We start from the raw sequence: 15,702 nt of genomic DNA, 5'->3' as shown, positions 1-15,702 counted from the left end.
TGGATGAGTTGGTTAGGTGACAAGAACAAGTGGATTAGATTTTGGTTCAAGTACGAATCCAGATCCGGCCTATTAGTGGATACAAACATAAACTGTTTACACTGGCGGAGGTATGTGCTATACTGAGTGTCATTCTAGGTTATAGTGCAGAGGCTGCCTAGCCAGAAAACACGCAAATATAGCAATCAGTGCAACCTGGTCTCAATTGAAACCACCAAGGAAGACAGATCACTTACTACCCGCAGTCCTGGCAGGAACATGTATCGTGTTCATGGTGGTGGTGAGAACTCCCCTACCCTTGGTGAAGTTCAACGTCAAATCCGACAGAAGGAACAAACAAACACATACGAAGGTGGAATCTTTGAGACCTGGGAGGGCTTTGTTCCACCTTCTGAAACCTACATATGGAGTTAACAACCAACGACACACACCACACACACACACACACAGACACACCCATCCCAATTCCTTGCCCTGCTAGCAAAGCACCGGGATGACAGTATATATCTAGGTCGAGATACGAACCCAGGCTGGACAGCTCCCAGACGTGCAAATAAACTCTAGGCTATCCTGCCAGTTGACGTAAAAATAAAGAAGTACAAATCGAGATTTGTTTTCTTTTGTTTTTTTTTAATTTTTACAGAATTTATTAATCCATAAATACAAATACCTCTCAACAGCCCTGCATTGCAAAAATTGAGGGGATTTTTTTCGGGCTGGTGTAACCGTTGTAGGGATGGGGGGAGGAGGTTGGGAGAAGAAACAAAACAATAAAATAACAAAGGCCTAACATTACAGCATGCTTTTATGTCACAACAGGTATAAAATGTCAAAAGTAAGGCAAATTAATTCAATCATTATTCGGTTTCCCTGGAAATTTCAAACCGGTGATTAATTGCAGATCCAAACAGCACACAAGGTCTAAGTGACAAGTTCACTTGACATTTTAAAACCAGGGACGATGATTTGAAACGATATTTACCCAGCTCTTCCATAGCCCATCTGCACAAGCAAATTATAGGTGGGGAAAGGGAAGGGGGTAAAAGTGGGGGCTGGGCAGGGGTACACCATCAACAAAATGTTTGGCAAATTATCAATCGTTATCAATGAAAACCTGTCTCATTGTTAAACATTTCAAGCTGAACGTCAAAACTCACATTTTCGTCCGTGCTACAAAAAACAACAACAAAACAACAGCAACAACAACAACAATGGAAAAAATTTCTAAGCTACTTAAAACAGACTTTCGCTGTGTACCATAGACCTGATTAGGTGTGCATTCTCTTTCGGGTCACATCTGTTGCCAGTACCACACAATGGAACATACAGAAGCCACAACAATTACCACACCAATCCTCCAGGATAACAAGTCGCATCAGCAACACCGCCGTCGCTGGCGCTCTTCACAACGTCGGCCATTCTTATAGTCGAGGATCACGGTGACACCCGCCAGAGTGCTATGTGACGGCTGTGGGCCTACAACAAACCACAAAGCAAATAGTGCCCTTACCGCAGAAACCTAATGACATTTCTCCCTCGCAGGTGTTCGTTTGCTTGATGATATCGATCCGTGTGGTCTTGCTCTGCGAAAGGCCGAAGGTAAATAGGATAACATTTTGGTTGTGAAGCCACCATTTGGCAGGCATAAACCAAACCCCGGGGGTTCATCTGCATTGCCTATGGAGAGTACAGGTTTGTAAACACTCCTTGTAATAGTATTGCATCGACATTGAGAGACCTATGAGCACGCAAGAAGCACCCGAAGAGTACGCTCTGCGATGTTGTCTGAGGTGTTTTAAATAGTGTTCATCGCCTTCTTTTTTCTTTTTTTTCTTCCTTCGACTTTGGAAAGAGAACAGGAAATAATTCCTGCCTAGACAATATCTACAATAAAAGGACAATCTAGGATCAAGATTAAAATATGTTACACTTTAACTTAAAATGGGGCGGTATTTAAAATGTCAATCTACCACCTAGGCAAACCCCTTTTACAAGGAGGGGGGGTGATTGGGGAGGGTAACAAACAAACAAACAAAACAAAACAAATGTACGTAGTTATTGTTGACAGCAAAAATACTGAAAAAGGCGAAAAATGCCATTTCTTAATCCCTGGAATTTTCACAGTTATTTAACATGATGCATAACGATGAGAAACAACCTGTAGGCCGAGGTAAGCGAGCCTCAGGAGGCTGAGGATACTCCTCACATTGCACCTGGTCCGAGTAGTCTTGCCAGTGGGTACCACATGAGAGATACAGAATGGCCTTTTGAACTCAATCGGCACGGCCAGGGACGCGAGCTGGCAAAATGGGGTCTCTGTATGGCTTGCTCTCACATTCATCTGTCTCAGGTTATGCCGGCTTCGATCCTGTTTCCTCAACTCGGTGAGCACAAGCATCTCGCTCGAAGACCACGGCAATGTAAGGTGTGAGAGGCATATATTTCTCCATTCACCAAAAATCCATGATGCTGAGTCGATGCGTCGTTGCACTTTTAAAATAAAGTCAAGGCTGAGCCTCAAGCAACGTTCATGATCCGACAAATATCGTTAGTAGTTCATGTGTTTACATCCTCTTATGGTCTGTTTCACACAGCTGGGTCATCAAAGGAATTGAGTAAGATCTAACATGGTTGTGTACAACTGATGAGGGACAGGACTGAGTTTACTCTATCTTGTATGGAGCCTTTCAATGGCGAGGAAAAAATGAATGTAATTTAAGGCCCAATGAACCGGGCCAATAACGTTTAGAAATTTAAGTTCTTAGATCGCATCTTTGGCAAGCTGAATTGCTACTCGTACACACGTACACGCACGCACACACACACACACACACACACACACACACACACACACCTTTCCTGCTGCATTCCTCCTCAACCTGACCGACCAAATGTGTTATACATGCTTTTTCCTTTCTTATTAAAGTAAAGCCAAATAATAGTGAGGAAACAATTTGCAACAGCAGCCTGACAGAAACTATCACAGCCGAGATTTTTCTATCTCAGTTGTATTCTTTGTAAGCCCCATTTCCCACTCGGGCCAGATGATGAGGTCCAGATGATGAGGTTGATAGGGTGCTTCTTTTGGCTGCTGTAACGATGTATTCCAAACTTGAATCTCGTCAAGCGTCTTGCATCCACATGCCATTGGACAAAAAAAACGTATTCTTTCTTGGCAGGGTACACGTGAGACTGAGGTTGGAGATCAAAGGGAAACCTGGGCTAGAATACGAGTTATCTCGCACAAATTGAGGCGTGGAGGAAGGCAATGCAATGTACCTATTGTAGCACCAATACGGCAGTGAGCGATCCTTTCGAGGAAACCTCATCTTTTCCACTATCTGGCCTTACCCTAAACTCAGTCGAGCCCTCACTCTAGGTACACCCCTATCCCAGAAACGCCTCCAACGATCTTGTCAATCTGCAGTAATAACACCACAACTGCAGCAGCTCATCCACTTGTCAGAGGCTTGACTCTTTTGCTGGTAGCTGCAAGTCGGTAATGGAAGGGAGCACAGTAATCTGCGAGTCAGATATGGGGAAGACTGATGCATTAGGTGAAGCAAGTCTGTAGAGCTGTGCGGCACGTTCCTCCACACAGCCAGCCGAGAGGCGAGCCTCAGCGTCATGGTCCCAGCACTCTTCCATGGTGATGCACAACTGCGCCAAACCCTGAAAAGGACGAATGCGGACAAAACAAAATATCAGATCGATGAGCTTTATTTGTTGTTGTTCAGCTTAACAAAAATCGTTCTTTTTATACAGACAACTCATTTACTCACCCAACATTCACTTCAATTCATGCAGGACTATTATCCCAAGATAAGTAAGTCAATATTACTTTGGTGTGCCTCAAACAGGAGTATAAGAAACTAGCAGAAGCAATAATAATATTTTAACGAATACCTGGCCGAGCCCTACCAGACTCGAACCTGGTGACGTTGGAGTTAACAATCTGCAAGCTGGCCTGAGCGTGGAGGCTTGAATTGAAACTGGAGCATGCCAAATGGTGGCTCGGGGAAGTGAAAATTCTCAATTTAGTTGTGCATGTGGACAACGGATCTCATGCGTGCCTGCTGGTAATTTATTCACGCATATAAGTGATCAATCCCACAACCCCAGGAATAAAAGAGAGAGATGGAGAAGATAAAATGCTATAAAGAGGGAGATGCTGTTATAAAGAAAAAGGTGGAGCGGACAAGAACTTAACTTTTGGGGATAAGTGAACTTAGATGGACTGGTTTGGGGGTAGTTCCAATCTGATAATTACATAGTATTATTTTCTGGTCACCAAACCTGCAAAAGAAATGGAGTGGCAGTGATTTACAATAAGAGGAATGGCAGGGTCAGTACATTGGATATAACCAAGTCAATTATGTTAATATCAGTGAGGTTGAGTGGACATCCATTGAGCACCATCATTATTCAGATATATGCCCCAACTTCTGCAGCAGATGAAGAAAATGTGGAGGGGTTTTTTGGAAGGTTGTAGGAACTGGTAGGACAAGTGCCCAAAGGAGATGCTTTAGTTATTATGGGAGACTGGAATGCAAAAAGTGGAGAATCAGGAGCACCAGGGATTACAGGAAGCACGGACCTGGTATCCAAAATGAGCCAGGGGAGCAATGCTGGATTTCTGTGTGGAGACCGAGTTCGTAAATGCAAAGGCATGGTTCAAACAACCCAACCATAGACTGTACACATGGACTTCATCTTATGGGCAACATAGAAATCAGATTGACTACATTCTAATCAACAGAAGAAGAAGTGGTTCTTGCTCATATTATTTTGTTCATTTCTGTGCAATCGGCCAATACTCTGCCAGGCATAGACTGTGGGACAGATCATGAACTTATTGTGGCAAAACTATAAGTCAAATTGAGAAAGGTGAAAACTAAATCAAAAACTCTGACCAGATATGATCTTGAAAACGTATATAAACAATATGCAATAAAGGTAAAAAGCCGTTTTACACAATTGGACTTGGTTGAGAGAACGCCAGAAAAGTTATGGCAAGCGGTTGAAGACATTGTAAAAGAAGTGGCCAGGAACAATATCCCAAAAGTAAGCAGAAAGAAGAAGGCTCAATAGCTGTCAGAAGAAGCAATATTGTCAGTCTGAAGCTCCCGCTAAGACAGAAACCTCAGCGCCAAGACCTTAATCTCGGAAAATGAACCGAACGACATTTTATCTCGCTGCAATCAATTACTTTATGCAACTTTACCATTCTCTAAGGATCATTCAATTGGGCCGAAATCTATGATAATCACACATGGAAAACAGATACCTCAAACATGTTTTCTTACCCTTTAAAGGATTTATTTTGTAAAGTAAACAGGGAAGAGGGTAAAGAAGAAGCTATAAACATAAACAATGAACCAAGCAAGTCAAATGGACACAAAGAGGAAAATGGGGATATGCAAACTTATGTACAACAATTGGAAACAAAGCAATTCCTGACCCACTAGGTGCCACAGATCACAATCATGCAACAAAACAATAATGTAGGCAAGACTTCCCTTTTCTCTAATGCGCAAGGTGGATGCCAGACCCAAAGTAGACTGCTTTGGAAACTACTAAGTGTGAGATGAGAGCCAGTGATGAGTAGCTCTTAAGATAAAACCAAAACGAGCACGATGAAGTTCAATCATGAGGAAGACCAGCGACGATCAGCCTCTACCAGGTCCCGTAGACTCCTTTTGTCCTTTAAGCGAGGCCCCCTGGTCTTCCGTCCGTCTTCTTCCTCCTTGTCCTACAAAACACAGTGTGATCCCAGCTTGGGCCAACCCCAAGAGCCAAAGCCACAGTCGGTCCCCTCCAAAACTCCTCCGTCAGTATTTGTTTGTCCTTCCACGCAAAGCTTTCTGATGTCTCCTCTGAACACACGTGGAGGCCTCTTTCTTCTTCCACGACTACCAGTCTCTCTCTCTCTTGTTGTCCTCTCTCCTCCCCCAAGCAAGGTCTCTCTTGTTTCACCTCCTCCTGGGTAGGGTTCTCCTCTCCCTCCCCAATCATGGGGTGGCACCAATAAAAATAAATGCACATTGACTCCACAGCACATTACGCTGCTATGGCTGACATACACTGGCCAGACAGATCGTAATGGCCTTTTGTACACAGGACGTGTGTGTGCCTCACTCGTGAGAAGCTATCATCTACTAGCCCCGCCTACTAACATGAGGTGTCCACGCCCACAAATTAAGGTCTAACCTGTCTATAACTTACATAATATGCTGCCTCCTCAGTGTCACGTGTAACAAACGACTTAACCTGACAGGTCCCTGTTACATGGCGATCTAACCGCTACTCGAAGCACACGGCCCATACTACACTTACCACAGTCTAGCTATGGACCCCTCCCCCCTTCCACATACCAATATATATTGGAGACAGAAAAGGTGAGAGGAAAATCAAAGGAGCATCAAGAGAGGACATTAAGGGCTAAATAATCGACTTCCAATGACAAGCGAGGAAAGACAAAGATAAAAATTTCAGAGGCACGTGTAGAAGTAGAAAGTGACAACAGGGAGGGAAAAACAAAAGTTATTTTTAAAAAAGATCAGAGAGATCACAGGAAAGTTTAAGTCTCCAATTTGGGTCTTTAAGAGTAGACCAGGAAAATATCTGACAGAAGAAACAGGTGAAAGAAAGATGGAAGGACTATATTGAAACTCTATACAAACATGAAAGCAATATGATGGCAACCTTCGAAGAAAGAGAATATGTGCAAGAAGCAATAGTGATGAAATGTGAGATACATGAAGCCCTGAACAAGCCGACAAATGGAAAAGGACCAGGTGCGGACAAAATTCAAAGATAACTCTTCAAGGCAGTTTGGGAGGAGGCTGTCAAAATGTTAACCGCTACCTGTACAGAGATCTGGAGCAACGTTGTATGGCCTACATAATGGAAGCAGTCAGTCTACATACCATTGCCAAAGGGAATGCAAGAAAATGTTCAAATAACTGAACCATTGCCTAGATTTTACATTCTAGCAAAATATTACTAAAGATCATGCAACACAGAATAGAAGACTTTGTTCAGCGATAAATTCCCGTTGGACAAGCAGCTTTCAGATGAGGAAGAGGTACTAGAGATCAAATCACAAATCGTAGGTGGATCTTGGAAAAAGCAAGGGAATATCAAAGGAAGGTGCATCTCTGGTTTAAAGATCATCATAAAGCATTTGATTGTGTTCATCATGAATTGATTTGGATATAATTATGAGAGAAATGGGGATGTCGGAGCACCTGATATGTCTGATAAAGAAGCCTGTTCACTAAAGAAGAAAGTACAGTAAGAACAGAGTATGGAGAGACAGAATGGTTTCAAATTGGAAAAGGGTTAGACAGAGGTCCAAATTCCCTTCCCTTACTTGTTGAATCTGTGTAGTGAGTACATCATGAGGAAATCAAGCTTGGATGACATAGAGGCTGGAGTGAGGATCGGAGGAAGATGCATAAACAATCTAAGGTATGCTGAGGATACCACTTTGTTGGCAGAAAGTAAGGAGGTAATGATGAAACTGCTGCAGAAAGTGAAAAAGGAAAGTTAAATATCTGCTCTTTATCAACTGAGAAGAATCCTGTCAACTGAGAAGATTGATGTGTTCAGATTGGGAGACGATCATGTGGAAATAGTGGAAAGTTTCATCTTTCTGGGTTCTAAGATTGAAGTGAGTCGAGAATGTAGAGGAGAAATTAATAAACAGTTAGTGTTGATGAGAACAGCAATGTCGGGATTGACAAAGATGTAATAATACAAACAAAGTGGAGAACAAGTACACATACATTCAAAGTACACCGCCCCATGCCAAATAATTAAATATGCTGCAGCGCGGCATTGCCGGGGCGCCTCCGGCGCCCGGCAATACCGCAGTGCAGCTCATTGAGGCTGCATTGGGAGGGAGAGGTGTACACTAATTGATTGATTAATTGTATAATTAAAATCAATAAAAGATTATCACAAAATATTTTCATAATCAATTGGCTAATCGCATAACTAAACCAGTAGTGCTTCATCCGAAGATGTATCTTTTAGAAATTTAATTAAATAAGTCATTTATAAAAAATTAAATAATTAATTGATTACTCAATAAATAATTAATCGATTAATCAATAAATACTTAATAGATGAAATGATTAATCAATAAATCAAAAATATCCTTGATAGCCACATCACTTGGTCACTCATGTCCAAATATTAGCTTCCCAGCTCAAAAGGTGCCTGAGATATTGGCCAAATGAGAAAGAAAATAAATAAATGATTAATAATGAAAATAAATAAATAATAATCATAAAAAAATTAAATTATTAATCAATTTGGTCAGAGAACACATAAACTACCACTATTTCATCAGAATCTGTAACTTAAAAAAAAAAATTTTTTTTGTCATTAATCGAATAATTAAATAATTAATCGATTAATTGATTAATTAATAAATCAAAAATATCCTTTGCAGCCAAATCACCTGGTCATTGGCATGTCCAAATATCAGCTTCCTAACTCAAAAGGTGCCTGAGTTAATAATGGTCAGAAGATAAATGAAATTTAATTAATTAAATAAGTACTTAATTAAACGCTAATAATTAAATAACTCCTCAATTAATTGATTATTCAAAAAACAAAAAATACCGTATTTGACAAAGGACTTGCTCACTACTGTGCCGAAATTTCAGCTTCCTAGCTCAAAGGATGGCTGAGATATCGTCCGGACAACCAAGAAAGAAAGAAAACAAGAAAACAACCAGAGTGAAAACTGAGTACTCTCTTTCAGCGTGCGTCACTGCCGAGCCCCCTTCGGTGCCCAGCAATGACGATTTGCAATGCCTGGAGATGGCATAGGAAAGGTGCGGTGTACAATAAATAAATGATTAATAATGAAAATAAATAAATAATAATCATAAAAAAATTAAATTATTAATCAATTTGGTCAGAGAACACATAAACTACCACTATTTCATCAGAATCTGTAACTTTAAAAAAAAAAAATTTTTTGTCATTAATCGAATAATTAAATAATTAATCGATTAATTGATTAATTAATAAATCAAAAATATCCTTTGCAGCCAAATCACCTGGTCATTGGCATGTCCAAATATCAGCTTCCTAACTCAAAAGGTGCCTGAGTTAATAATGGTCAGAAGAGAAATGAAATTTAATTAATTAAATAAGTACTTAATTAAACGCTAATAATTAAATAACTCCTCAATTAATTGATTATTCAAAAAACAAAAAATACCGTATTTGACAAAGGACTTGCTCACTACTGTGCCGAAATTTCAGCTTCCTAGCTCAAAGGATGGCTGAGATATCGTCCGGACAACCAAGAAAGAAAACAAACAAACAAGAAAACAAACAAACAAGAAAGAAACCAGAGTGAAAACTGAGTACTCTCTTTCAGCGTGCGTCACTGCCGAGCCCCCTTTGGTGCCCGGCAATGACGATTTGCAATGCCTGGAGATGGCATAGGAAAGGAGCGGTGTACAATGAGGAATGATCTGGTATTTCCAGTTGCAACGTATAGATGATGGGAGTCATGAACAGTGAAAAAGAAAAAGAATATTAACAGTTTTGAAATGTGGTGTTGGAGCCAAATGTTAAATGTAATGGACTGCAAGAAGAACAAACAAATCTGTGCTTGAGGAAATTAGACCACCATGTCCATGAGATGCACTGATGATAAAACATCGAAAGTCTTGAGAAATCAACCATGTTGGGTATGGTTGAGGGAAGAAGAGGAAGAGGCAGATCTTGCATGTGCTGGATGGATGGCGTAAAAGCCGAAACCAAGCAGTCTCTACCACAGCTACATTAAGCAGTTCTCATCCTTCCCATTCGTCCTCCTCATCCTTCCCTTTCTCCTAACTCTTCTGAAATCTCCAACAAACTATCAACAGCTCTCCCTACCTCCTCCTCTTCCTCATTTTACCCTACACCTCCCCTCCCCTCCCCTGTCCTGTATCCGATGCTCCCCCTTCTTCCTTAACGGTATGGACCTCAAACATCCAGGGCCTTCGCTCAAACCTGATTGATCTCTCCATTCAGGTTGCTGCTGACAAACCAGACTTAATCTGCTTAACAGAAACTTTCCTCCTTCAAGATGTATCTGATTCCTTAATATCTCTCCCTGGTTACTCCCTCCTCCGGTATGATAGACCTGAGCCTCGTCCTGGAGGTGGGGCTGCTATCTTTATCAAAAACTCTCTTCCTCACTCGCCCTGCACTGCCCTCTCTCCATCCCAACCCCAGGAGTACCTCTGGCTACGGCTTCCCCTTCGCTCCCACCTTTTGTTCATATGTGTGTTGTACCGTCCACCAAACAGTGATGACTCCATCTACATCTCACTTTCTGATAGCATGGACCGTCTATCCACTCATCCCAACTCTCGCTTCCTCAACAACAAATCAGCTTGTGGTTGCTTAAATGTCATTGATTACATCACTCTTCAATTCCCGGATCCTCAAAATGTCAAATTAATGACTTGGCATCTCATCACAATGCGTCACAACCTTATTTTCTACATTTACTTGCTCTACGAGCTCGGTCGTAGATTGTGACGTCATAAAGTACACTTCCTGTCATCCGATTTTTTGCAGCTTACCCTCTTTTTGATTGTAACACATGGGCAAAGATTTGGTGAAAGAATGGTGCTTTTGTCCACAGTGTAACAATCCTTGCCATTTTTGTTACGAAGGTACCTCCCTAAAATAGGTGCAAAAACAGATCCTTGCAACTACAGATCAATCAGCCTGCTCCCAATAATCAGCAAAGTCATGGAATCCATCATTGCTTCGGATATCAAATCCTTCCTTTTCTCCAATGGCTTGCTCTCTGATCATCAATTTGGTTTCAGACCAGGTCATTCTACTCTGACATGCTGCTTCTGCTGTCTCAACAATGGATGGAGACCCTCAATGCCAAACAGGAAAACAGAGCTGTCTCCCTTAACATATCACGTGCCTTCAATACGGTCTGGCACCCCGCTCTGCTCACCAAACTCTCCTCCTATGGTATCCATGGAAATCTCCACGCATGGCTTGCGGACTTCCTCTCTGGTCACAGTCAACATGTGGCCCTAAATGGATTTCTCTAATCTCCCCTTCCTGTTCAGGCTGGAGTTCCTCAAGGCAGTGTTCTGGGCCCTGTGCTTTTTCTGGTCTTCATCAATGATCTCTCCGACTCTCTGGAAAATCCTCTCTATCTCTTTGTTGATGACTCCACTCTCTGCCGTTCCATAACTCATCCCTCAGATCGGCAGTCTGCAGCCTCCCCACTCTCTGCAGACCTGGACAAAATCACAGACTGGTCAAACAAGTGGAACATGTCTTTCAATCCTGAGAAATCTCACACTCTCACTATTTCTCTTCGAAAAGACCGACTGGAAAACCATCCCATCTACTTTCTGAACAATCATCTCCAAGAAGTTCTGTCATTCAAGCTTTTGTGTCTCACTATCTGCCATGATCTTTCCTGGGAAAACCAAATTTCCAAGTTGGCCTCCAAAGCCAGTCGCCGACTGGGCATCCTCCGTCGTGCGAAGTCTTTGGCACATTTGAACAACTCACCACATACAAGGCTTTGATCCACAGCTCAATGGAATACTGCTCTCCCCTTTGGGCTGGTGCTCCTGCCTCACACCTAGCTCGGCTTCACGCTGTTGAAACCAAAGCTTTCAGAATCATTGGAATCTCCCGCAATGAAGCTGACTCGAAGGGCCTTTCACTCACTCACCACAGGCAGGTTGGTGGTCTTTCTGTCTTCTTCAGACACCTCTCCGGCCTAGCTCCCCCAGCTCTGTCTCCCAAATATTCCTTCAGGTCACACAAGATCTGCCAGCAACCCTCTCCTGGTGAAACTGCCAAAATCAAGACTCTCTGCTCACTTTCACTCTTTCATTCCTCTTTTCTCCCACCTCTGGAACAAACACCCTCATTCTCTTCAATCCCACTTCTCCATCCAGGTCTTTAAAACAGCTGTTCACTACCATCTCTTATCTTCCCCCATCCAAAACCTTGATATTTTCTACCCCCGTTAATTCACCCCAGATCCACTTTTTTGAAATACCGACTTCTTTCCTTGAAGTCCTCGCAATGTCCATTTGTTTTTACCTCTACCACCCTCTCCCTCCCACAGATCTCCCGATGTTCCTGTTCTACTTGTGTGCTTCCCGCTCTTTCCCCATCTTGTGTCCCGCTCCCTTTATTATATGTTTTATGTGTCCGTTTATGTTTTTTTTGTGATTAATGTTAGCTCTTACACGAGCCTCGAGCTTGTATACAAAAAAACAAAAACCCCAGTGCCGGATAGGGATATTTGGAGAAATCTCATAATAGAAGTGTGAATGTGACTTGGGATGAATAAGAATCGAAACGTCTGACCAGGTATCCTGTCTATAAATTACATATATGCTGCCTCTTCAGAAGGGGTGGTTACTATGGGAAGCGCATGTGATCATGATCATTATGGATCCACCATCGGTGGCAGTACATCGGAAGGCGAGCTGTCACAGTAAAAGTCTGAAGGCATACACGTCAATAAGAAGGAAGGCATCCCACTAGAAGCTGATCGCTCCCTCGAGCACCTCGGGTGCCATGTACCACTGCGTGCCAATCTGTGCATACAAACACAGTGTCCATCCAATACTACTCAACAAGAGGAAGGGGCAGACCTTGTATGTGCTGAATGGATGGGGTAAAGCCTGAAACCAAGCTGTCTCTGCCACAGCTTCGGGAAGCATTGCAGGATAGGATTGTTTGGAGAAATCTGATCATGAGTGTCACCAAAAGTCTGACACGACTTGCCGGAACTGGATTTCCCAACCTTTCCTCATCCAACCATCTTACTTTCTCGTTTCAGTGTTTCCTCCGCTCCCCTTTTCCTTTTTTCCTGATACTTGATGTTTGTCCCACTGCCAGTGTTGCCTTACTCTTCCATGAGCATTGCTCCCATAAAGAAAAAAACAACATCTCAATCGAACTCTATTTAAACATTTGCAAGTAATCTGTAAAATGATGCAATGAATCTATCTCCAAGCTTTCAACCAAAATATTAATAGATGAAAAACCACTCCCTATTGAATGAATGAATGAATGAATGAATGATCGTTTTAAGGCCATTTTCCCCAATAGAGCGGGGGTTAGCCTTGCGGGCCCCATGACAATCATGGTTCCCTGTTTGAGGCAATGTTTTTATGGCCGGATGCCCTTCCTGACGCCAACCCTTGGTCACGCTCTTACGATGCGCAGGGATACGGTGTACCTATTCTAAACCGGGGTACACACCGGGATCATTCATCCCAGCAAGCTGGTAGTCAATTTGCCGACCTCGGAAGGATGACAGGCTGAGTCAACCCCCTTGGCGTTAATTCAGCGATCGACCGGGATTCGAACCCAGGATCCTAGGATCCCAAGCCGGCACCCTAACACCGCTAAGCCAACACCGCTAAGCCAACACCGCTAAGCCAACACCGCTAAGCCAACACCGCTAAGCCAACACCAACACCAGCCAACACCACTCCCTATTGTGATTTAGAATTTACTAGAAGGACCTGCTCCCTACGAAAACAACCAGGGGCGTTAGGTTAATATCCTTATTCAAACGTGTAATTCAAAATACCTCTCAATGCGTAATTCAAAATACCTCATTACACTGAAAAAACGTGAGGACAGGAATGCTGTACTGTAAAGGGAGGACTCTTGTAATACCCTCTCCTACCTGGAGGTGGCGCTATATGATACACATTTACATAGATAATTTGCATCCCCTCCCCCAGGCTCCACAATACCACCCGCAAAGATAAAAACACCCTATGCACTAATTGGGGTCATGCTGATCCGATACAGCCCAAAATGCATGCCAACACACACATCTCGTTTTTTCATGTCTGTTCCTCACAATTCTGTCTCTCTCGCGCACACACACACACACACACACACACACACACACACACACACACACACACACACACACACACACACACACACACACACACACACACACACACACACACATCCCGGTCAGGGAATTATAGTAAGAATTTCCCCTATGATGCTTAGAAAATAAATGTTGAGATATATCGCCCCCTCTCCCCTCACAAACAGCTGAAACATCATGAATTATTTGAGTTTCAGGCAAAGTATACAAAGCAAATCAGGGTGAGATGCAAAGGCCTCCTCACCGGGTGGTGCTGCCAGACATCACGGAGTGCAGGTCGAACCTTCTTGTGCACAACCATGTCCTGCATTTCCTCCATAGATGGATGCGGCCCAACCTCCTCCTCAAAAGGCAAGTGATATTCCCCAACTGGGCCTGCGTTAATGGTGGCACATTGACCTAAAACGTGACTCGGGATGAATAAGAATCAAAACCTATGTCTGGCCAGGTATCAATGCCAATGGTTACTATGGGAAGCGCATACGATCATGATCATTGTGGACCCACCATCGGCTGCAGTGCATCGGGAGGCGAGCTCCCACAGTATAAGGCCAAGTGCATACACATCAATACGAAGGAAGGAATCTCGCTGGAAGCTGATCGCTCCCTCGAGCACCTCGGGTGCCATGTACCGCTGCGTGCCAACCTGTGCATACAAACATAGTGTCCATCCAATACTGCTCAAATGTTTTACTGCTGTCCAAAACTGCTGCCGTTACCTCAACGCAGTGACCTCTCTCTTATGTACAGTGACAAAGGTGTCCCCAACTAATTGTCATACACGTTGAGAGAACACGATTAATTACCATGTTCGTACAACTTCTTCAGAAAATAGACCACCATTGTAAATTGCTTTAATGGTGGAGGTACCACATGCCTCTAAAATGCGCGACCTCTTTGGCGTATCTGCCGGGCATCTGCAGTACTTAACATTTTATGTGTGTAATAGACGAGTTTTATACTGCTTTATCATCATTATACTCTCTTTTATTGAGATTTGACATTACAGTTTACTAGCAGGGCCTACGCGGCGCTGCCCGGCTGAGTTGGCTTTTCCAGGCGGTCGTTTCGGGATGTGTTGGACATTGAAAAGCTATATAATTATTGGCATCCTGGTGGTTATCTTTTTTTTTGCCTGTGCACCAGTGGCAGCACTGTCTGGTCCCACATCCCAAATTACACTTTGTAGCGGTCTTTGGTGGCATCAAACGGATGACAAGGCCAAGGTGTGGAAGCTTCAAACATCGCCCAGATTCTGCAGTGCCTACACCCAAAATTTGAGGCCTCGAGGTTCTACGGTTCAGCCATGAAAGCATAACGTACAAACGCACAAACAAACACAAAACTTGAAATATTTATATGGATTTTATTTTGATAATAAAAAAAGACAAATTTATCAGCAAATGAAAACTAGTAAAACCCTAAAACACATTGGGACTAACCCAAGACAGATGAAATCATAAATTAACCACAAAGGAAATGGTGTGGTGCAGCTCTCACCTGTCCATGGGTTTCACCAGGACACGAACCTGGTCCAAACTTCATGGCCAGGCCAAAGTCGGCGATGACGGCAGTCAAGTCTGGCTTCAGCAGCACGTTCTTGCTCTTAAAATCCCTGAATGCAAGAACACCGTTTTGTTTTGGACTCACGCTGGCATTTCTATTTCCACTCCCACACTCAACAGGAAGAAGGTCAGCACTTGCATTACAGACAGCACAGGACGACCTTGGAAGACACCGGTATACTTTGCACGAATAGCAAATAC

General features: G+C 42.9%; 1 protein-coding gene across 2 annotated transcripts in view; it reads right to left on the bottom strand.

Annotated features, from left to right (window-relative positions):
• Positions 1-609: 609 nt before the first annotated feature.
• LOC137430764 (activin receptor type-2B) overlaps positions 610-15,702 on the bottom strand; it is a 221,800-nt gene continuing 206,707 nt past the window's right edge. For both annotated transcript variants that reach the window (XM_078781911.1, XM_078781912.1), the window contains exons 8-11: positions 15,437-15,551; positions 14,444-14,582; positions 14,181-14,311; positions 610-3,672 (exon numbers count right to left, since the gene is read on the bottom strand). In XM_078781911.1, the coding sequence (XP_078638037.1) occupies positions 3,463-3,672; positions 14,181-14,311; positions 14,444-14,582; positions 15,437-15,551 (595 nt within the window). In that variant the 3' untranslated portion in view covers positions 610-3,462. The remainder of the gene's footprint in view (positions 3,673-14,180; positions 14,312-14,443; positions 14,583-15,436; positions 15,552-15,702) is intronic.

Source organism: Myxine glutinosa, chromosome 7 (assembly GCF_964187855.1).
Source record: "Myxine glutinosa chromosome 7, kmMyxGlut1.1, whole genome shotgun sequence".
NCBI classification, from domain to species: domain Eukaryota; kingdom Metazoa; phylum Chordata; class Myxini; order Myxiniformes; family Myxinidae; genus Myxine; species Myxine glutinosa.
This window is presented reverse-complemented; position numbering and strand designations above follow the sequence as displayed.